Source organism: Artibeus jamaicensis, unplaced genomic scaffold (genome assembly GCF_021234435.1).
Source record: "Artibeus jamaicensis isolate MK-2021 breed Jamaican fruit bat unplaced genomic scaffold, CSHL_Jam_final contig_2259, whole genome shotgun sequence".
In the NCBI taxonomy this organism is placed as follows: domain Eukaryota; kingdom Metazoa; phylum Chordata; class Mammalia; order Chiroptera; family Phyllostomidae; genus Artibeus; species Artibeus jamaicensis.
This window is the reverse complement of record NW_026521468.1, coordinates 1,444,376-1,466,123: the sequence shown is the minus strand read 5'-3', so window position 1 is coordinate 1,466,123 and position 21,748 is coordinate 1,444,376. Positions and strand designations below refer to the sequence as shown.

Sequence of the window (21,748 nt, the reverse complement as noted above, 5' to 3'; positions counted from 1 at the left end):
TGTGATAACTTGAGGTGAGAGCCTAAGAAGAGGAGGGGACCTGCTTGCCCACGCCTGTTTTCCCTTGTGATGGTCAGAACCACCGTGGTTGGAGGCCAGTCTCCTCCCTAGCAGAGCCCAGACCTGGGCATGTCTCGCACTCTTGGCCAGCATCTAGCCTGCAGTCATCACTTCTAATTCTTGATATTGCCTCCGAAACGTGTGAAGACAAGTATATTTCAAAGGCTAATGAAATTTTAGGTAACAGGTCTTTAAAAAGTAACACCACCCTTCCTCTGCATTGTTTGGGCTGCGGGGACAGCTGCTCTGAGGCCTTAACCGACCTCAGAAACTAGAAATACTTATTTTAGGCTTTGTCCCATTGACCACTGTGGGCAGGAGTGGAAAGCACCTGTCAGGTGTTTCCAAAAGATTGACCGACCCCACCAAACGGAAACTTCTAAAGCTTTGTGGCTTAACACTAGCTCCCTCCCAAGCCTACCTGTCCTTGGCGTTCGAACCTCAGTGTGAGTCGAGCGCCCTCTGTGGGCGGAACTCGGTAACGGGCCAACAGGGCTGACGAGCACTTTCCGCGGCGTTTTACGCAATGAGTCTTCGCGACCACCCTCCTGCGTGTACCCCTGGCTCCCACTTTACAAACGGGAAGGCTGGCTGGCGAGGAGCCTCGGGCCGTGGGGTAGGACACGTCCCTGTGCGTAATGGCCTTGTGACCTTGAGCAGGCCGCGGGCTGGGCAGGGGCTGCCCCCGTTGGACGCTCAGCCCTACTCCGCGTCACGAGCGCGTGGCCGCCGTCGGGCTGGGGCTGGAAACAGAGGCGTCATTTACCGCGGCTTTCATCCCCACGGGGCGGAGGAGCGAGGTTGGGGGCAGGCGCCCCGCCGCCTCCGCAGAGACCCGGGAGGTCGGGGGTCGGAGCGACCCCCAAGTTCTGAAGGAAAACCAACCGCGGTGCCCCGGAAAAAACGCTGCGATCCTCCGGAAGGCTCCGCCTTCCGCCTGTCCCCGCACGGGGGCCGCCCCTCCCGGCGCCGGAAGGAGCCGTTGCCCGAGCGACTGTAACGTCCGGCTTTCGGAGTTTGGCGGCGGGAAAAGCCATGAGTAAAGGCCGGGCTGAAGCTGCGACTGGAGGTAAGCAGGCCTTGGGAGACCGGGAGGCCCGGCGGGGAGGGCCTCGGCTGACTGGCCCCCCGCCCCGCCTGGCTCATCTCTGCCGTAGCCCCCGGGATCCTCCTGAAGTACCTGCGGGAGCAGAACCGGCCCTACAGCGCCCAGGATGTGTTCGGGAACCTGCAGCGGGAACACGGACTGGGCAAAGCGGTGAGGACCCTCTTCCGGGACTCCCCGCCTTGGGGTCCCTCGAATCAGCCTGGGGTCCTGCACTCTCGCGGCTGCCGTTCTCCCCTTGGGCTTCCTCGGGCTGTCGCGCGCCCCGCGCTGTCACTGGCTGCCCCCCTCGGAGTCACTCTAATTGCTCCGCACCCTCCCCTCTGCCAGGCGGTGGTGAAGGCGCTGGAGCAGCTGGCCCAGCAAGGCAAGATCAAAGAAAAGACGTACGGCAAGCAGAAGATATATTTTGCGGACCAGGTGAGGGAAGCCTGCGCAGATTCTCACCCGCGTGAGGGCCCAATATGAGGTGGATCGGTACCTGGTGTGAACTCTCTTAGGGAGAATTGAGGCAGTCCATAAAGCGCAGCTGTCTGACGCCATGAAAAGGGCCCCAGCCGTTCTTTAAATCAGCTTGTGCTCCCTTGCCATGACCCACACACACATTTCATTAGATTTCTAGACTTGAAATATAACAGAAAATCCTGAATTGTTGCTCCCAAGACCTCTTTCCACTTGGAAGGTCTTGTTCCCAATCATCTAGATTAGAACCACCCCTTGCCAGATGACTTCCTTGTCTCCACTCCCATGGCCAAACACACATAAGTTTTGTATCTCCAGCCCAGCCCTCCATCTGGGTGTCTTTCAGATCATTATGACTAAAGTAGAATGCTTCACCTCACACTGGCTCCTCTCACATTCTTCTTTCGTAATGGAATCACCCTTCACTCGAGTCAGAGACTAGGAAGCCATTCCTAACCTACCTCACGTGGCCGGCCAGCCATCAACGTCCTCTCCTTCCCACCTGCGTCACTGCGCCAGTCCAGGTGCTCCTCGTCTGCTGCAGTACCTAACATCTCCTGGCAGAGCCACCTGTGCTCCTGCAAACCGAGTCATGCCATTTCCCTCCCTGAAACCCTGGCGCTCTCCATAGCAGGTGAAAGGAGGCCCTTGGAGACTTGGCCCAGCCTGCCTCTGACCTTCTATGTCCCTGTTATTTCTCCACCCATTAACACTGGGCCATTTCTGTGTGTTCTACTCCTGGAGCCTCTGCTCGTCGTCCTTCCACTGCCCAGAGTTTTTCAGTCCCTTCTTCCTCTTCTGCTTCTGCGCCCAGCTAATTCACTCAGGCCTTAGAACTTCACCCAGGCAGCACCTTCTGCAGAAACCTGTGAGTGCTGGACGCCCTAAGTTAAAACGGCCTCTTCAGGCGCTCACCTCTGGAGGCGCCCGCCCTGTTTACAGTTGTCTTTTTACTTGTCTCCTCACTGCACTGTCCTAGGACATCTAGACTAGACCCCATTTCTCATTCATCTTCCTTTAGCACCCCCACAGCATTTAACAACCAGCAGACGTTAAATCTTGTTTAATTGAACCAAACCACCGTCAAGGTTTGGGAAGACGTTAATCTTCCCAAAGGAGGTTTCACCGTGTTACTGCCTTGTCGAAGGTCCCCTAAAGGAGTTGGCAGGTTTTTCTGTGAAGGATCAGACTGTTAATATTGTCACGCTCTACAGGCCAGTCGGTCTGCACAGCTACACAAGTGCAATGGCTGCTCACGTCCGCCACTGCAGAGCAGAAGCAGCCATAGGTAATATGCAGTGAATGGGGGTGGCTGTTTCTATGTCTTTTTGAAAACACCCATCTGGTGGGATTTGGCTCATAGCCTGTAGTTGACTGCCACTTGCTGTAAAGGTTTACCTGGCCTTAGTGTAGAGTTCAGACCGCCCAGGATGGCACTCGTGCCCTTTCTCACCTGCCCCTCCATGCCCACCAACTGAGGAGACCCCTCCTAAGCCCCACCATGGTCCTGTTCTAGCAGCTGGTTTCCCGTGGGAGGGGCTCCACGGACTTCTACTGAGTCCTCCCTCCATGCCTCTTTGCCTACCCAGAGTCTTCCTATTGTGGAAACTAATAATTAGGTATGAACATTTTGGAAAGAATGTTCCTTTACTTATTTAGCCCAGAGAGAGGTTTAACCACTAAACCGACAAGATATTCGTCCTACTCAGTATTGTGCCAACTTAGAACCCCTTGAGGATAGGTATGAAGTTTCAACTTTGATACCTATCAACTTTTCAACTTTCAACTTTGGACCCAGCACTAAACCGAATGACTTCTCAAAAGTACACTCCCACTATTTACTCGGGCCCTTTGGAAGGTTGGGGAGACCCAGGTTCTTAAGTAGTGCGAACAGTGCCTTTCTAGACATGGGTTCCCATCCTGTGCCAGACATCAGCCCTCTTCTTTCTTCTTCTTGTCTTTGGCAGGACCAGTTTGACATGGTGAGTGATGCTGACCTTCAAAGCCTGGATGCCAAAATTGTGGCCCTCACGGCCACGGTGCAGAGCTTGCAGCAGAGCTGCCGCCACATGGAGGCTGGTAGGAACCAGCTGTTTGGGAGGGTGCCCCTGGCCCCGGGGTCAGTCCAGAGGTCAGGAGTTACCAAGGGAATGGCTGTCCCATTGCAGTGAAGATCCCTTTGCTGGGCTGCCATGGCATTACATGAAAAGAAATGTGTGACGGCCGGTGGCTTTTGAAATATAAATGGGCAAAACAAGTACTTGCTTTGTTTACCATGATTATCAGTATGTATATTCTTCCCACACTTCCCTTCATTCCGAACTCTTTTAACCGGCTACAGCTAACAGTCTGTTTAGCCTCACACCAGCCCACTACTTGTAGGAGGAGGAGGAGGAAAAGACTATTGGCTTGGCCAAATAGTACGTTTAGTTTTATCCATGAAAAAGACACTTTTTCATTTTCCCAAATAACTTTATGTTGGCTGTCTCCTGCTATTGGCTTCTAGTGGGTAGAGGCCAGGGGTGCTGCTAAACATCTTCCAGTGTATAAGACGGCCCCACAACAAAGGGTTATTTGGCCAGAATGTCAATAGCACCAAGAAACTTCATAAACCACTTTTGACACTTTTGATTAGTCAGAGCATCTTCTCCATCCATATACTGCACAAATCTTTTTTTTTTGGTTTTCAGTGGTGTTTTTACCTTTCTTGAAATAAAAAAGCATAATATGCTGAAAATGGGGTATATTTTCATCTTCAGTATTAAAATGGCTGCACAAAAATTGTTTTGCTAATTAAAAAAAATGCACACTGATATGATTGTCACAAATACAATCTAACAAAATTGTTTCAAGTTAAAGACAACTAAGCACTACTAGAGCCATTGTACAGAAAAAACTAAAGGAACTTTTTGGCCAACCAATAAACTGGTAATTGTGTAAGTTTTCATCTCTCCTGAGCATTTCCGAATAAGGGGCCCATTCTGGACCCTAGGTGTAGAATCCAGAGCCAGCAGAGGCTTGTTTGCCTACCTCAGGGAGTGCCCAGGGGGAAAGAGAACACCTCTGGGGGACAGCAGCTGACCTCAGGGAGATGTGGTTTCAGAGCTGAAGGAGTTAACCAGCGCCCTGACCACACCCGAGATGCAGAAAGAGATCCAGGAGTTGCAGAAGGAATGTGCTGGCTACACCGAGAGACTGAAGAACGTCAAAGCAGCCACCAACCATGTGACCCCAGAAGAGAAAGAGCAGGTGGGTTAGGGGGGTGGGCCAGCAGGGCCAGCCTCTCTCCTGCAGAGCAGTGAGGACAAGGGTTGACCCCAGTGACCGCCTTCTGCCATGGGGCTAAGGGCTTAAAGGAACCCGTTTTCCCCATCTAGGTGTACAGGGAGAGGCAGAAGTACTGTAAGGAATGGAGGAAGCGCAAGAGGATGGTAAGTGCAGAACTCCAAGGCAGGCCCTGCCTGGAGACAGCAGCCCCAGAGCCGTCGGGCAGTGCCCAGGCCTGCCCATCTGCAGAGGGTGGGTTTGCTTCTCCTCAGGCGTCAGAGCTGTGCGATGCAATCCTTGAAGGGTACCCGAAGAGCAAGAAGCAGTTCTTCGTAAGTGGCTCTTGCTCCTTTGCTTGCTCCCCTGGGCTGTGTGTCCAGGTCTCTTTCACGTCTCATTGCCCCACAGGAGGAAGTCGGGATAGAGACAGATGAAGATTACAACGTCAAGCTCCCAGACCCCTGAGAGCCGTGGCAAGACTGGCGGGTGGGGAGAGATGTCCTGGACTGGCTGCTCCGTTTAGGCCAGTTTTTGTTGTTAGCGCCGCTGCTTTCCGCCTTTGAGCAGAGCAGCTGGGAGAGGGGCACAGACCAGTGTCAGGCGGAGGGTGGGGAGTGCTGGCTGCCCCAGTGGATGGCTATGCTCATTACATCGTCCACATTTCAGGTGCGTGAGCTTACTACCCTTTAAATTTGGGACAAAGCTAAAGGAGAGCATTTGGCAGTATTTATTGTAATATAATTTGATATAAAAATATTTAATTTCCTCTGGATAATCAAACCTCAAGATATCAAATCTGAGGAAGGCAATGAGGGAGCTGGGGGACGAGGGTAGAGAGAGGCCATCATGCACAGCAGTCGGGGAGCACAGGGCTGCCCCGCCCCGGACTCCCTTGGGTTCTGTACACCCAGGCAGGCCTCCACCCACCCCCAAGCCCTGGGAGGAATGCAGGCAGCCCCAAGAGATGGTGGAGACCTGGGTGCGCCTGACTAAAGCTGGGGAGGTTTTGAGGCCCAGTGAATTTTCTAAAATTGTAACATTAACAAAATTGTGTTGTTGGTATTTAGAAAAATAAAAACTTTAACATGTGGTGCTGTGTCACATAGGGCTTTGCTGTGCAGTGCTGCTGCCTGTGGGGACAGAGAGGAGTGGGTGGGGAGGTTGCTTCTCTACTGCCCAGAGTAGAGAAGGAAGAGAGCAGGGGCAGGAGCGGGACCCTGGCAGCCCCTCCCTGCACCGGCCAGAAAGCTGTGGCTTTACTCTGGGCCAACCAGGCAGCTCTAGCTTGGGCATGACTGGCCTTTCACCCTTTGCAGCTGTGGAAGTAGTTCCTCTGAATCCTCCCCTCCTGTCCATCTACTGCCAAAACGGCCAGACTTGAGCCAGTTATTGCCCGAGAGACCAAACAGGCCAACAGTAGTTTCTAAATATGAGTAGCTCATGTGCCAAAATTTGAAACCTGAGGCTTAGGAGAAGGGGGGTGCCCAGAGCAGACCCCCATTCTGAGGACTTCTATGGGGAGGGGTGGGTGAAGATTGGGCAGGTTCGAGCTCTATGGTCAGTGTAATAAATTAATCAGAAGCTTTCACAAAACAAACACCCCAGCCCCACTGAGAACGAGGCGGGCTGGGGACCCAGACACCAGGGGGAAACCAGCTGACTGGCATCAGGTGTCGCAGTCCACCCTCATAAGCCCGGTGGCTCTGGGACCAAGTAGGAGACAGGCCTCTCGCTGGCTGCTCTGCAGGTCAGTAAAGCTGGTTCTTCAGCTGGTGCAGCACACCGATCACGATCTCCCGTAGGGTCTGTTGGGAGGAGAGTAAGAAATGATGCTCAGGAGAGGTGCGGAGCTGTCTGTGACGCCTGCCTCCGTCAGGTGTGCTCTCTGTAGTGAAAGCAGCCCCCGGGAAGCACTGAGGTCTACAGTTCACTTTGCAGTGCTCCCAAAACAGGATGGAGAGATAGAGAGCTATACGATAAAGCAAGTACGGAGAACATTAACAGCAGAATGTTAGGGGTAAGGGGTCCCCAACACCCAGGCTGCAGACTGGCACCAGTCTGGCCTGTCAGGAACCAGGCCACACAGGAGGAGGTGCGCGGCATTTGGCCTGCATCACGGCCTGAGCTCTGCCCTGCCCTGCCCTGCCCTGCCCCTACCCACCCACCTCCATCCATGGAAGGAGGTTGGGCACCTCCATCCACTTTAGGTGGTAGACACATGAATGTTCATTGTACATTCTCTTGGTGTTCCAGTATGTTTAAAGTGTCTCACAATAAAAATGTTGAGAAATAAAAAGAAAGCAGGAATCTCAGATACAAGTTCAAGCCTCAAAAAAAGTGACTAATCCTCAAAAACAGAAGACTCAAATTTAATAACATTAACAAACTACACTATTACAAATAATAAGTCCCAGGAAATGCTACCTTACTAGACCCAGGGTTGGGGCCAGAAATCTTTCCAAAAACCCCAAGTAATTCTGCTTCAAGTGATGGGGGCAGCCGAGGTGGCCACAACATGGGCTAAACCAAGGCCGAACGTGACCTTGCTGGGGTAAGTGCTCAGACCGTACCTGACAAACTGTAATAGGAGAATCTGGACTTGAAAGCAGAGGGGGAAACAAGAGTATTTAAAGTTGTAGAAACCCTTTGAAGAAACTCAAAATCTGCGACCTGCTTTTCTGAAAATGGGTTGGGTCCCTCTGCCTGAGGTCCGGGAGGAGACCCCAGGTCCCAGGACCGCTGCTGCCCCGTACCTGAGGTTTACAGTGCTCCTCAATCCAGCTGAAGACACAGGCCGATAGCTCCTGAAAGCTGGCCATGGAGATGGAGGCGTTGAAGGACTGGAACAGGGAGTCCATGATACCTTGAAACACGTTGAACTTGACCTGGTCAGAGACCTGGTCTTCCCCCTCATGGGGGTTATCCTGGTGCGCCTTCACAATCTGCTCATAGTTCCTGAAAGCCAGCAGACCGGAGCTAAGGTGCTAGCTACAGCAGCCTTACCAGGCCAGGAGGAAGAACAGGGTGCCCCTATATCCCACTGCCACCCGGAAGGGGACTCCTAGAGACCCTGTGGGCTACATTCATCAGCTAGACATTGCTTCTGGGACAAGAATGGAGACCTGTTTCCTCCAGCCTTCCTTTCATCACCCTAACAGGCTTTCCAGAGTGTCTGCTGTGTTGTCAGGGCCTGATGGGGTACAGGGTCCTGCCTCCAAGTGACCACTCGAGGGAGCAGGAGTATTATCTGATGGGGCCTTCGAGCTGGAGTTGGCCTGGGTCCCTCAGGAGCCTGGTCCCCATGGTTCAGCACCCCCCTTACACTTTCATGATCTTTAGGGCCATGACGTCCTTGCGTAGAGTGGACACCTCCTCCTCCTGCTTTTTCTTCTCTTTGTGTAAGAACTGGATGTAGTCAATAGCTAGGGAGCAAGGGAGGAGGTGGGAAGGGGGGTGGACACAAGGAAATCTCAGGCAGAGGACAAGGCGGATCTTGTTTCCTCTGCCCCCATCCCCTAGCTCTCCCCCTACAACCACCCCACCGGGCCAGGCCAACCACACGTCAGGCTGGCCTCCTCCCAGCCCACGGCTCCAACCCTGCCGGCACTCTCCCTGGCCGTACTCTTCTGCAGAACAATGGCTTTGCTGAGCTTTTGGGAGCCAATGGAGAAGTCCTGCTGCTGGCAGGTGGGGACGATGGTCTGAAGGTCGTCATAGCCCCTCTGTGGAGAAAGCGTGGGAAATAGGTTCCTAAACTTGGAGGGATCAAAGGCAAACTGGCACAAAGCTTTTCTTCCATGACACTACATTCTATGCTCACAACTAAGCGGTGAGGAGCCAGAAGCGGGGAGGAGCTTCATGTCCAGGGACGAGACTCGCTGTCCCCAGGCCACTTGGGGCTGTCTGCCGGGGTCAGGGCACAAGGAGTCTCAAGTGCTACGGGCCTCCCTGGGCTGGCCGAGGTCTCCCCAATCACCTTGATGGCATCCCTCCTCTTCTGTTCAGCTTGAGTGTGTGCTCGCCGCCGCCGGTCCTTGTAGGATTCCTTGTAGGACTCCTGGTGGTAATCACTATCCTCGTCATCTACACTCAAGAGTTGGAAGCAGGAAGGGGTCACTCTGGGGTCTAGTGAGGCCCAGCTAGTCCACCTGTCCCTACCTGGGAAAACTGTGTGCCCAGATGGCCGATGGGAACCTAATATTCTAGATGAGGTGAGACCCTGTGTCTAGCACTAGGGCTCTAGCACCTCACATAGAGAGCTGGAGCTTCCTGTCTAAGCAAGATACTAAAATGATGGTGTATCTGAGCCCCACCAGGGGATGTTACTGCCTACCTGTGTTGGGGACGGAAGAGGCACTGGTGGAACCGATGCTATTAGCTCTGGACACTACACTCCCCTTGCGGGTGCTTTCTACAAAAAGCCCTGGAAAAAAGAGGCCCCGATCACTAAGGAGTAAGGTGGGGGGGATCACTGCTAGCCCCTCAGACACCTGTGGGCACAATGGTTCCCTGATTCTTAAATGCTCACCTCTTCCCTTAAACTCAAAAGCCAGCCATACTGGGCCACCAACTTCCTGTGGTGCCATGCTGCAATGCTCCTGTCCCTAGTGCCTACACTGCTCCTATCCTGCAGTGATGCTCCTTGGCTCACGAAGTAACGTCTGGGCTTGATGAGGGCTGTCGCTGTTCCCATCACTTCCCTGCTGCAGGACGGAGGGAACTAGAGGCCACCTTCCCATGCTTCCAGCTAACCCTTCCATGCTTCCAGCTCCTCCCTGTTTCAGGTTCAGGGACAGTGGACCGTGGTCAGGTGTGGCCGACCAGGCCAATCAAACCTACAGGGCTCAAGTGGGAGTGTCAGCCACTCCAGAGCTGAAGCCGGTGGGGGAGGCACTCACCGGGATCCAGGCTGTTGTCGCTGTAGGCATACTCCACCTGCGGCACCGAGTAAGGGAGAAAAGCTCATCAGACCTCCATTCTGGAGGCAGTCGCCACCTTTTACTCTGCGTGAACGCGTACGCGCACACACACGGGTGCGCGGGCAACTAAAGGACAGACACACACGTGCAGGTAATTAAAGGATTCACTCCAGAACTAAAACTGGTTAGTTCGTGGGAGCGCTGCCCCTCTGCATGATCCCGCCCGTCCCACACCTACACTTCCCCAGTCCCAAACCCCGTATCCTCACACTCGCGCACACAAGCCTCAGTCATCTCCCCACCTTGGAACGCGCGGGGGGTGAGCTGTCTCCTCTGCAGCCCCTGGGCCCAGAGAGCGAACTAGAGAGCGAAGGCTGGGGTACTTCGGGGACCAGGGAGACTTCCCTCATCTTCCGGGGCCCCTACGTGCACGCACCCGACCCGCCCTCCCCTCACCAGCGTGCTCGCCCACGGGGCTTGCCTTGATCCAGGGGTCCTCTGGGGAGGCGCCGGGTTCCGTCATCTCCAACCCAGCACACCGGAAATCAACTAGCGGGTGCGCGCGCGTCTCGCCGCGCGGGGGCGGGGGACGGGGGGGAGTAGCGCGAGGCGCACCCGTGTGACCCAAACGCACCAATCCGCGACCAAAGGCAAGGGGCGTGGCGAGAGTGGTGCGCCTGCGTAGCGCGGGGAAACCGATTCCCGCAGAGCGAGCAAATTCTGCTTTTTGGGTTGGTCTCGCCCTTCTTTCGGGTGGACGGTATGAAGCACATTTTGTGAAATGGGGTCCATTCAAAAGCCTTGTTCTAGTAGTGTTGCAGATAGTTGTGCATACCTACACTGCTAGGCCCATCCGGCTCCTGGGGACACCTTTCCCTGCCAGGCCACTCGGACTTGTAGCCTTGGCCACCTCGTCCCACTTCAGGCTGCAGGCTGTGATGGCAGAGGCCAGCCTGGCTTGTTGAAGGACGGTCCTCCTAACACTCAGCCCAGCGTCTGGCTGGGTATTTGTGGAATTAACGCTATCAAAAAGGCTGTTGGGCAAGTTATGCTACTTTACAGATAAGGAAACTGAGGAGCCCAGAAAGTGTGTAACTTGTCCAGAAGCACACAGCCAGTCAGTGGTAGGGCCAAAGGCCATGCTCTTAACCACTGCACTGCTAGCTTTCAGCCAGGCCTGCGCGCTGCACTTGTGGCTCAAGGGTCCCAAAGACACCCACCCAAAGGCATCAGAACAGAAAGCAGACACCACACAGGCAGCACCTACAATCATTCACTTTTAATTGTATTAAAAGTTCCAGTAATTGCCTTCCCCTGACCCGCCACCCCCACCCCAGCCACAAGTACTACAGGCAGGGGTAGGCAGGAACGAGGTTGGAATGCCAGAGGCCTGTTCCCCTATGGACCACATCCTCAGTGATGGCCAAACACCAGCAGGCTGGGTAGGCTTCCCGTGTCCACCAGGCACTGCCCTGCTATGCCCAGCTCAGAGCCGTCTAGGCCCAAGCTCTAGGGTGAGCATTGAAGCCCCCATTCCTTCTCACCACTGGATCTCTCTTCAGTTCCAGGGGCCCATCTGGCCCTACAGAAAACTCATTATCAGTCGTGGCCTGATGGCATCTAGTGGATACGCTTCTGTAGGAGGGCCCAGGCTTCCTCCACCTTTGGACAAGCCAGAATGTTGGGAGGAAGGGAGAACATAGTCAGACAGGGATCCACTGGCGACTCCATCCCCACAACCCAGCCTTTCCCTGGGCACCAACCTGGCGCTGGGTGACATGTGGCTCCCATAAGGTGCTCAGCACCACGTGGCTCTGATCCACAAGCTGCTGCCCACTCATCTGGCTCTGCAGCCGGCTTTGAGCTGCGGCCTCACTCAGGCCGTCCCTCTCCACAATTCGTCTCACAGCCTGGACACAGACATGACATTTGTTGGACCAGGGGCTTAGAGCAGGATGCAGTCTGCAGTGGAGATGGGTAGCACATGGGCTCCAAATACCTCAGTCTCAGGGATGACAATGGTCCACACCTCATGCACCATGTTCTGCCAGCCCGCTTCAAGCAGTACGGCGGCTTCAATCACGCAGACACGCTTTCCTATAAGGAGACCCCAGTCACTGCCAGCGGTACCCTGCCACTTGCTACCAGTCAGAGAGCCCATGAAACACAGTTCTTGGCAAAGGGGACGGTCTAGCTTGGGGTGGGGACACTCTTCAGAAAAGCATGTGCTTAACTGCATCCCTTAGGCACTCCCATCACCCCTCCGACTCACCCTCAGCCACAGCCAGGTCCATCTCCTCTCGAGCCAGCTTTGCGATTATTGGCCACATAATGTCTGTGAGCATCTTCAGCTGCTTCTGAGGAGCAAGATAGAGGGAGTGGGCAGTGGTTACCTCCCCTTGGAGATGGGGCCAGCCCAGAGAGGTCCATTGGGCCCCAGCCCCTGGGTCTATAGCAGCTGACAACCTTTGGAGAGGTGTGCATTTACCTTGTTCCCAAAAACCCGGCTGCCCAGGACCTTCCTGTTGATGGTGCCATCTTTAAGGAGAATATCTAGATGAAGAGACAGAGGACTGGGCAAGGAGACCGGGCCATCTCCCCACTTTGGCCTCCTTCAGTCCTGTCCAGTTATTACCTGTTCCAAAGGTTTCCAACACGGGCTGGTAGGCAGGACCACCTGGGGCGTAGGCTCGATGGCCCAGCTGGTCACTGTCGATGATGAATGCCCCCAGGCCCTTCAACCGCTGAGATACTGAGCTCTTCCCAGAGCCACTGATGCCTGTCAGCCCAATGACATAGAGACCCGGGGGGAGCTCGGGCCTCTTCTGGGGGTAGATAAGAGGAACCCCAGTTACCAGGGTCCTCAGGCCCATGCTCGGGCTAAATCCTTTAGTCTCTGCCTGCCAGCATTTCAAGCCTACCCAAGCAGAGGGGAGGAAGGGAGGACATGCTTACATGTGGAGGCCGAAGCAGGTTTCCCAGCATTCGCTGGCGGAAGCTGGAGGAGCTGACTTTGTCCTCCTCATTTTCCTTGTGGTTTAGGTCCTTCAGTAGCTGGATCTGGTACAATGCAAGCTCTTCCAGGCCCTAGAGTAAAGGAGGAGGGGTGAGGAGGGGGAAAGAGGGCTGAAATGAAGAAGGGCAAACACTGACACCCAACTTGCCCCCTTTATCCTCCCCTACTTACCCCAGAGGCAGAGCTGGCCTCAGAGAACAACCCGGGAGCGAGTTCCTCCCTGCCTCTTTCTACCACCTTGAGCCCTCTCTCCTCTTTTCTGGGGTCATGGTATATTTCCAACAGCCCCCCCCACAGTAGCCTTCCCCATCCCCATCCACTCCCTCTGCCAATCTCCCTCGGGGGTTACATTCTCAAGGCGGAAGCGGTTGACGGCCATCCCCCCACGATAGGTCTCCTCGCTGACCACCAGGAACTCCAGGGAGGGGTCAGAGCCAGCAGGCCCATAGGGGTCCAGCAGGGGTATGATATCAAAAGTCAAGGAGGGCTTGATGTCCACCAGGAACTCACTCAGATGTTCCACACGCTCTGCGTAGGGCTGGAGCAGCTCAGGGAGCAACTTGCCTGAGGAAGGAGCCCAGAACAGTGAGACCTTTTTATTGGGGAGGAAGAGTATGGGCCAGTTTGGGGAAGAGTGTCCCTAAGCATCCTATCTCTAGAGGAGGGTGGCAGGAAGAAAGGGCTGAGAAGTGGTCGGTGACAGGAAAGCTATGACGGGAAGGCACCGGGGAAGCACAGTAGTCCCCACGAGGGCTGGCATGTGTCTGGAGAACTGGCAGTACCAATGGGCACCAGAGCCAGACGCAGACTTTCAAGAACCATATCATGCTTGAGTCCCCTCTTACTGTCTCTGCCACCGCTACCTACAACTTACTCGCCCATTTATTCCCAGGGTCTCAAACTGCAGGGTTCCTCACCTGGAGACCTTGTTAAAAGTGCAGATTCCTTGGCTCCACATTTGGGGGTTCGGATTGAGTGGTGACTAAACCACACACTGAGAAAGCTGCTTTTACTCATTTAACAAGATTTCTTTAGCACCGAGTGCTGAATGTGTGTGACATTTGGGGCGGGGTAGGGGGTGGGGAGCGAGTAATGGATGGCCCCACCCTTTCTCAATCTTGGCATGGTGAGTGCAAGGAGTGTTGGGGGTTCTCCACCACCCTAATCCAGCGTCTCTCCCACTCACTCTTCAACAGGTCTTTGTCTGCTACTCCCACCACAAGCTGCTCCTGGGCCAGGACGCATGCGACACTGAGCAACACCTTGTGGGCGTTGTGCAGGCGGTCAAACGTGCCACCCAGAGCCCCGCGACGGTAGCCACGCACCGGCTGCTTCGGAGATCTGGCCACGGGGTAGGATGGCTTAATGGTGGAGGGTAAGGGATTGTCCGGGGGCTCCACGGGCGGCTCTCCATGCTCATCATCGGGGTAGAGTAGCACTGAAGAAAGTTGCGGACAACAACTGTAACAGCTGGTGGCATAGCGCTCTAGTTGCTGCTTAACCGGGTTGTACTGGCTTCTGTCCAGGGTCTGGAAGTCAGTCAGCACCACCTCCGGCGGGTGGGCCAAGTTCTGGACTGAGCTGGCTGGGGGAGGGAGAAAGGTGCTCTTGGTTCGGATATTGGTCAGCAGGATTCTGATGTCCAGGTTCGTGTGCATGTTGGCGCCAGCATATAAGTGCGTGATGAAATCGAGAACCTCAAACGTGGCCTGCACGGGGCTGGACTGGGGCTGAGCCGGGCCCTCCAGACTCAGGCCCGGCTGCAGGTGTACGTAGAGTGTGTGATTCACCAACTGGGCCGCGGAGGTCAGGATAGGGGCCAGGCGAGGGGCCAGGGAGGCCAGCGGCGTCGTCAGTACCAGGAGGCCCGACCGGAATAAGGCCATGCTGCCTAAGCCTGTAGACAGACAGTCAGGGAGACCAGCAGAGGGTGACTGAGGGGGATGTGCCCGAGGTCGATGTCTGTAGGGGACCTTGGACCCAAGGGAAGGAACGTGGAGAGGGGCGAGGTCTGTGCCAATTGAGAGGAACCCAGGGGCGGGGACCGGGCTTAGTAAACAGAGCCTCGGGGCTGTGCTGTAAGACTCAGTTTTCTCATCTGTAAGACGGGGAGGTGAGCTTGCTGAACTGAATCGAAATCCTGGGAGAGGAAACCGAACAGGAGCCCCTGAGTCATAGGGTTGGGGATCCAGAAGCCTTGGGCCCTCCTGCTAAGCTTCACCAGGGTCTTCAAGGAATCAAAGGAGGGGACTAAAGACAAACACTCAGGCTCGGCTAGGTCCCCTACTTACTGATACCTCTGGGGTTTGGTTCCACTTTCAACACCGCTAAAGACTTTCCCCAGATGCAACCCGGAAACACTGGTTTAGGAATTGCGACTCCGAGCTACGGACACCGAGAAGGGCCAAACTACCCATAGCAGTCCGGGGCAGCATTCTCGCGAGATTTAGAAAGGGGCGGGGCGGAGTCCGGATGTTTGGGAAATGGATAACTCTTCTCTCTGGACCTCTCCCGCGCGAGACTGAGCAAAGTAGGACAATGCGAGCTTGAAAGCCCATTTCACGAATGCGCTTCAGACCCTGAGAGAAAAGTTGGCTTCAGCCAGGTCATCAAGGGCACAACTACAAAGGCAGAACGCCTGGCTTTCTTAACAAATTACAGAGACGGAGGTGAGGGGTTACAAGGTAATGCTTAAATTAGGGTTCAGCGTTCCTGGAGTCCTCCTGCTCCTTGCAGTCCGAGGGTCCTCACGTGGGCGGCCACAGGAAAACTCTGGCCAAGTCCCCATTTCACCGATGGGAAAATTGAGGTCCTGTATGTTTCAGGAACCATCTAGGGAAGTGGTGGCGGGCGCCATGTAATGTGACTCCGAGGCCAACGTGGGATGCTCTAATATCCCACAAACCCAGTGATGCGGCAGTTGGCGGGGGAGAGGCGGAGGAGAGCTCTGTGTGAGCTCCGTGGAGCCGCCAGAGGATGAAAGTGGTCAAGACAAAAGCAGGCGAGGGCCGAAGCCGAGGGCTTAACTGTGAGGCAAGTGAGAGCTGGAAAGGCTGGGATTGGTAGCCTTCGTGAGGGGGAGAAGCCAGGTTGCCATCAGGAAAGATTTTAGGTAGTTGGTGGTTTATTTTCCCAAACAAAATAAATGCTAACTTTCACATCTAATTATGTGTTTGTTTTTCGTATTCTTAGAGTCTCTCCTCCCCGCCCCCCCACCCCCAATGTGTATAAGCCTATGGCCCCACAGAACCTGGACCTGCCCCTGGAGTCAGGGATGGAGAGTTATAGAGTCCTGAAGGCACTGAGGTGAGGCTTTCTGCAGGAGTCCACTTGCAGGTTGAGTTTTAAAGAGAGGAGTGGTTTGGCCCTGGCTGGTGTAGCTCAGTGGATTGAGCACGGGCCTGCGAACCAGACAATTGCAGTTCGATTCCCAGTCAGGGCACATGCCTGGGTTGCAGACTGGTTCCCTGCAGGCCAGTTCCCAGCAGGGGACGCACAAAAGGCAACCATACATTGATGTTTCTCTCCCTCTCTCCTTCCCTTCCCCTCTAAAGATAAATAGATAAATAAATGAAATCTTAAAAATAAATAAATAAATAATAAAGAGAGGAGTGGTTTGAAGAAGCAAATTGTAAAGACTGTTAGGAATCACTCTGAAACATCTGTGCACACAATCCCATGTGCCTCCATGGGGTCACCGTCAGACCAGGACATTGAGGGGACAACTGCTGGTTGACCTTGAGTTGGACCTAGGCACTAGGAAGCTCCTCCCCTGCCCTTGCAACTGATATGCTCTGTGCACACTTCTCATGTGGGAGCTGTCTTCAAGGACAAAGCCTCGAGACAGCAATGTGTTGTTGAGACCATCTGGACTGTATAGTCTCCTTAGAAACTTTTAAGGTTCTGGTGGAGGATGGGGGTGGAGATCTACTTGCCTTGGGTCCACCCTGGACAAGCCTATACGTAATTTTTCTTCTCGCTTATTAAACACCTAGCCACTGTGCTGTACACTTGAAACTAATACCAAGTAATAATGAGTGCCAATCGTCACTGAAAACCGAAAGTTTAAAAAATGCTACTAACCTGGAGTGCCCTGCTTCTTTCTTCCTTACCCTCTGTGTACTGGGGGCTGGTTTCAGATTCCACCCAGGGAACTCCCCAGGTTGCAAACCACCCAGAAGAAATGGGCCTTGGACAAGAGGAATCTGCTGGGGAAGTTCAGGTTGGCCATTGACCCCTGTATGCGGAGGGGCCGCCTGTGTGTTAGAGGCTTGTGGGCCACTACGTGAGCACAGGGACACCCCAAACGCCAGAAGGTCTAACGTCCTGTTTGAGGAACTGCACATAGTTGGCTGCAGCAAAGGAGGGAACCCAGGGGCTGCCACGGCGGGCTGGCCTCCACGGTGGGGGTGTTGGCCGGCCACCCACGCCCAGCTAGAGGCTGAAGGTGGAATTAGAAAATTGCAAGAAGAGCTGAAGTCAGAAAGGATGTGCAGTTGTCCACAACTCTGCTCGCCTTGAGGCTGGCAGACGGGTGGGAGAGCAGGATCGTTGCAAAGCCCGGGGGGGGGGGGGGGGGGGTGCATAAGATGCCTCAGATTAAGGCCTGAGTGCTTGTGACAGAGCCTGACTGGGGATCCCGGAGGTGGAATCCCTGGGAAAGTGAGAGGGAAGGGGAGGATATTGTGGTTGACAGTGACATGGACAAAGCACCCCATGCCACCCAACCCCTAATGAAAAGGAAAGCTGGTGTGGCTCAGTGGATTGAGTGCTGACCTGCAAACTAAAGAATCATGGGTTCGATTCCCAGTCAGGGTACATGCCTGGGTTGCGGGCCAGGTCCCCAGTAGGGGACACTTGATTGGCAACCACACACTCATGTTTCTCTTCCCTATCTCTCCACCTTCCCCTCTTTAAAAATAAATAAATGAAAAATTTTAAGCGATTTTTCCAAGAACTTTAGGTACCGCCTACCCTGCCTCCAGGAGCCCGCAGCCATTGACCTTTGCGTTCCACATGAGATCACAAGCAGTCAAGGTGGCGTCTGAGCCATCGTGTTCCAGAGAGAAAGACAACTGCCTGGGGCACAGCTAACCGCCCAGGGCAAGCGCTGCTGCAGGTTTTTTAAATCTAATCTTCCCTGAATTTCAAATTCCTCACCGTTCTTTGTTCTCTGGTATAAGAAGGCTGGCTTGAAAGGAAATGTAAGGTGGTCTGGTAGAGTACAAACCCGCAGTCTTCTCAGATCGCAGGCCATCTGAGTAAAGTGCCCATAGAGATTCTATCCTTGTCTCTGCTTATTGGGTCTGGTAGGTGACAGGCAGCAGAAACACCAGCTTTTCCAGTTTCAAATGCAAGACATACGGAGGGGAGAGGAGCCGGATGATCTGATCCAAGTGCCTTTATTTGAACTGTGCTTACAGGTGGGCTGAGTCTGGACCAGTTGCAACCCCAGAGAAGAAAGCAAGAATGGGATTTTTAAAAGAAAAAGCGCAGGGTTTGTGGGGGGATAGGGGAGGGATTAATGTCTTGTTCTTCTGGGCCGGAGCCTCTTGGTTCCAGGATGTGTCAGGGCAATGGGTTAGATAAAGGGCTGGGCTGTTCCCAGGCACACGAAGGTCAGGCTGACCACTGGCCTTTGTGGCTCAGTCAGGTGTTGACTGGGCCAGGTAGGAGAGAGTTTCAGTTAAGCCTCAGGCTATCAAGTCAGTCGGGATAATTGAGTCATGGGCAGCGGTTGACTCAGCAGGTTGGAAACTGGCCTGACTGGGTCATGTGCCGTCTGGGGGCTGGGAACTGGCCTGAGTCTTGTAGGAGGCTACTGCAGAAACCCAGGAGAGATGGTATTGCAGGGGCTCGGGTAACTTCCAAGTACATCTTGAAGACTGAGGTAGCGCTGTCAGCATTTGCTGGATTGGTTGAGGGACTAGAGAGACTGGCGTTGAGTATCGAAGGTTTTTGGACTAAGCAACCGGAAGCATAAAATTGTCATATGCTGAAGTAGGGAAGACCAGAAGGGCTGGAAATCAGAAATTGGGGTTTGCACACATTAAGTTTATTAGGCATAAGATGTTGAGCAGCATAGAGAGTAGGATGGCGGCTATTGGGAGCTGGGAGGTCAGGGGGTGGAGGGATCAAGCAAAAAGGATAAAGGACTCAAGGCCATGGGCAACAGTGGGGTGAGTGGAGGGGAAGGGAGGTGGAAGGGTGTTATATGATAATGGAAAAAGTACAATTTAAAAAATTGAAAAGATGTTCAGCAGGTAGTTCAGATATATAAGCTGGAGTTTGTGGGGGACAGTGAAGTCGGAGATATGTGGGAGTTTTTGTTTGGGGGGTTGGGGGGTCATCAGCATGTAAATAGTATTCAGAGTCACGGGACTACTATTGAATCACCCATCAGATTCAGATTCAGGTACCTGATGTGCTCCTAGGCCAACGCATCGAGACACTAGTGCTCAGGGACAGAGAATGTTTTATTCAATTTGATCAAAGTGAGAGGACAGAAGAGCAAGATTGCTCAAATCTGGCTCTTCCAAAAAGCAAAAAAGTGGGGAAATTTTAAGGGGATAGACCAGCAAGGGTGTCAAACTCATTTTCACCGGGGGCCACATCAGCCTCATGGTTGCCTTCGAAGGGCCGAATGTAACTTTAGGGACGTATAAATAGGACTTCTCCTTAACTAGGGGCAAGGAGCTCGGTGCTGCCACCAGGGCAGGACTCTGCCACGGGCCTCGTGTTTGCTGCCTGTGAGATACGGAGTGAGGGGGGCGGGGGGAGTTTCAGGGAACTGAGAGAGAAGTCTGTGTTTCTTTAAGTCACAGATAGCTTTTTCTGCATGGGACTCCTGGGTACCAGCAACTGGTCCCTGCTACCTTGAACACATTCTTTCCTTCTGCAAAACAAACTCATAAAATTCTCTTCCTGACCCTGAAGTTATCACCTCCTGATATGCAGATGCCAATTCAGCAACTAAAGGGGTTGAACAAGCAGAGTGGTTAGTATTTGAACAAAGGACTAATTAAGGGGGTACTGCTGGAGGGAATGGTGGTACCAGGTAGAGGGGAGGCAATGGGGGGAAAAACTGGGACAACTGTAAAAGTGTAATCAATAAAAAAAATTTTAATAAAAAAATAAAAAGTGCAAAGAAAAGAAATTATTTCATTTTAGCTGCCAAAAATACTATGCGCATTGAAATAACAGGGGCTGTGCTACAGGACTACTTGAGATTATTAATTATTTTATTTTACTTTAAAAGATGTTTAAACATTTATTTTATTTTTGTTCAAGTGCAGTTTTCTGCCTCCCCCCCACCCCTCCTCACCACCCCAGCCCCTTGTTATTGTCTGTGTGTCCTTTATAATTGTTCCTGTAAACTGTCCACCCCTTTCCCCCATTATCCCCTCCCCTCTCCCCTCTGGTCACTGTCAGCCTGTTCTCAATTTCAATGTCTTCGGCTATACTTTCTTTGCTTGTCTGTTCTGTTGCCTAGGTTCCTGTTAAAGGTGAGATATCATAAGGTATTTGTCTTTCATCGCCTGGCTTATTTCACTTAACATTTGAAGTGTGCATCTGATAGGTTGGCTGCTTGGTTGTATTTTTTCTGAAGCTTTGATCTGTTCTTTCATTTGGGCCTTTTTTTTTTTTTTTTTTGTCTTGGACTGCTTGAGATTATTAAGAGTGTGGATGCATGGAAGAGAAAGTGGTCACGGTCTGCCTTTCTCATCATCACATCATGTTCCCCCCTGGCACCACGGGTGACCTCTAGAGCAAGGTCACACTCTCACACCCGGGCTCGTAGTGGACAGTTCTCCTGGGCCAGAGCTGTGTGGCCCGGACACTTTCCTGGGTGTTGCAGGGACAGCAGACCTATCTGGGCCGCATGGCAGGGAGATAGGCAGGGAGTGGGTAGCTGAGGCCCCTTCCTGAACCTTCCAGGGAGGAGCAGAAGCAGCAGGAGCAGCTGCAGCAGGAGCAGAAGCAGCAGGAGGTCCGAAGGCTCAGAGCAGCCCACTTTCTGGAAGTGTGGGCAGGTTGGGGAGCAGCGCCTCCTTCCCCCGAGGTCCCACACAGAGCCCCAGGAACCCCAGCAGGTTCCTCTCTGTTCCCACTGCCAGGCCCCTGGTTGTCTTCCCTCTCTCCTCGTCTGTCCCTCAGTACCATCCCCTCAGGGTACCCCTGCCCCTTTCCTCTGCCTGAAACCTGCTCCCCCAATTTCTACCTGTTCTCTACCCCGCCCTCCAGCACCCAGCCCAGGAGGCAGTTAGAAGGAGACAGGCTCCGCACCCCACAGGCCCTTTCGGGGGCTCCTCCATTCCACCTCCCCCGGCTGACCTCAGGAAGGAGTACGGGCCGGTGAGAGGCAGCTTCTGGGCTCTTGGGAATCTCTCCCCACAAGTTTTGTCCAGGGCAGGGGGCAAAGTACAGGATAAGTGGGGCTGTTTCTTTTTGATTCACTTGGCCTTGTTTCTTCTTTCCACATCTGGCTTCTGGATGGGACTAGTTACAATACCAGTCATACCACTAGCAGTAATAATACTCATGCCTTCTGTGAAGACCTCTATACCAGCACGTTCAGGCATTATCTCAATTAATACTCTGATCCATGACATACATATCATACCCACTTTACAGGTAAGAAAATAGGCTCCCAAAGGGTAAAGAACTTGCCCGAGGTCCCATGACTAGTGGCCAAGTCAAACCAGATTTTTTCCCCTCCAAGTCTGCCTAACTGCTACTGCTCAGACGAGAGTAGTGGACTGGAGGCCGACCCTGGCTCACTCTCCCCTCATCCTGGGAGGTTTCCCAGTAGGTATAACCTGAGCTAACACAGTCTTTCCCGGTTGCCCACTCGCGGTGCAGTTCTGCTCCATTTTCCAGAACCGCACATCCCCGGGGGACGCAAAGGAGAGAGAAGAA

General features: G+C 53.6%; 3 protein-coding genes across 14 annotated transcripts; 1 reads left to right on the top strand and 2 right to left on the bottom strand.

Moving 5' to 3' along the window:
- The first annotated feature begins 961 nt into the window (after window positions 1-961).
- On the top strand, window positions 962-5,995 carry PSMC3IP (PSMC3 interacting protein). Of its 6 annotated transcripts, XM_053660058.1 has the most exons (8): window positions 1,037-1,129; window positions 1,218-1,318; window positions 1,496-1,585; window positions 3,595-3,706; window positions 4,731-4,876; window positions 5,005-5,058; window positions 5,167-5,226; window positions 5,303-5,995. In XM_053660058.1, the coding sequence occupies exons 1-8, from the start codon at window positions 1,096-1,098 to the stop codon at window positions 5,357-5,359; spliced, it is 654 nt and encodes a 217-aa protein (XP_053516033.1). In that variant the 5' UTR covers window positions 1,037-1,095; the 3' UTR covers window positions 5,360-5,995. The 6 variants fall into 6 exon arrangements, with proteins under 6 accessions (XP_053516039.1, XP_037004986.2, XP_053516045.1 ...); XM_037149091.2 differs by having other exon boundaries at window positions 964-1,129; window positions 5,167-5,995; XM_053660070.1 differs by having other exon boundaries at window positions 964-1,129; window positions 5,005-5,226.
- On the bottom strand, window positions 5,599-10,394 carry MLX (MAX dimerization protein MLX). Of its 4 annotated transcripts, none has more exons than XM_037149065.2 (8): window positions 10,295-10,394; window positions 9,793-9,829; window positions 9,228-9,317; window positions 8,871-8,977; window positions 8,517-8,616; window positions 8,217-8,316; window positions 7,648-7,849; window positions 5,599-6,699 (listed from the first exon to the last, which is right to left on the bottom strand). In XM_037149065.2, exons 1-8 carry the CDS (start codon window positions 10,334-10,336, stop codon window positions 6,643-6,645), a joined length of 735 nt encoding a protein of 244 aa, XP_037004960.1. In that variant the 5' UTR covers window positions 10,337-10,394; the 3' UTR covers window positions 5,599-6,642. The 4 variants fall into 4 exon arrangements, with proteins under 4 accessions (XP_037004960.1, XP_037004952.2, XP_037004977.1 ...); XM_037149057.2 differs by lacking the exon at window positions 10,295-10,394 and adding an exon at window positions 10,116-10,223; XM_037149082.2 differs by lacking the exon at window positions 9,228-9,317.
- Window positions 10,395-11,072: 678 nt separating this feature from the next.
- On the bottom strand, window positions 11,073-15,227 carry COASY (Coenzyme A synthase). Of its 4 annotated transcripts, none has more exons than XM_037149100.2 (10): window positions 15,127-15,227; window positions 14,016-14,726; window positions 13,179-13,393; window positions 12,769-12,900; window positions 12,449-12,638; window positions 12,302-12,366; window positions 12,086-12,170; window positions 11,813-11,910; window positions 11,577-11,723; window positions 11,073-11,475 (listed from the first exon to the last, which is right to left on the bottom strand). In XM_037149100.2, exons 2-10 carry the CDS (start codon window positions 14,713-14,715, stop codon window positions 11,434-11,436), a joined length of 1,674 nt encoding a protein of 557 aa, XP_037004995.1. In that variant the 5' UTR covers window positions 14,716-14,726; window positions 15,127-15,227; the 3' UTR covers window positions 11,073-11,433. The 4 variants fall into 4 exon arrangements, with proteins under 4 accessions (XP_037004995.1, XP_037005015.1, XP_037005009.1 ...); XM_037149120.2 differs by having other exon boundaries at window positions 12,302-12,351; XM_037149114.2 differs by having other exon boundaries at window positions 12,449-12,635.
- Window positions 15,228-21,748: the final 6,521 nt, after the last annotated feature.

Coding starts and splice junctions, on each gene's coding strand:
- PSMC3IP (XM_053660064.1), top strand. CDS start 1,096: ATGAGTAAAGGCCGGGCTGAAGCTGCGACTGGAG. Junction 1,586..3,594: donor AGATATATTTTGCGGACCAG/GTGAGGGAAGCC, acceptor TGTCTTTGGCAG/GACCAGTTTGACATGGTGAG. Junction 3,707..4,730: donor CTGCCGCCACATGGAGGCTG/GTAGGAACCAGC, acceptor ATGTGGTTTCAG/AGCTGAAGGAGTTAACCAGC.
- MLX (XM_037149057.2), bottom strand. CDS start 10,223: ATGAGGGAAGTCTCCCTGGTCCCCGAAGTACCCCAGCCTTCGCTCTCT. Junction 9,318..9,792: donor CGACAACAGCCTGGATCCCG/GTGAGTGCCTCC, acceptor TCTTTTTTCCAG/GGCTTTTTGTAGAAAGCACC. Junction 8,317..8,516: donor AGCCATTGTTCTGCAGAAGA/GTACGGCCAGGG, acceptor CTTGCTCCCTAG/CTATTGACTACATCCAGTTC.
- COASY (XM_037149100.2), bottom strand. CDS start 14,715: ATGGCCTTATTCCGGTCGGGCCTCCTGGTACTGACGACGCCGCTGGCC. Junction 11,911..12,085: donor GGACCTGGCTGTGGCTGAGG/GTGAGTCGGAGG, acceptor GTCTCCTTATAG/GAAAGCGTGTCTGCGTGATT. Junction 11,476..11,576: donor CACATGTCACCCAGCGCCAG/GTTGGTGCCCAG, acceptor GCTTGTCCAAAG/GTGGAGGAAGCCTGGGCCCT.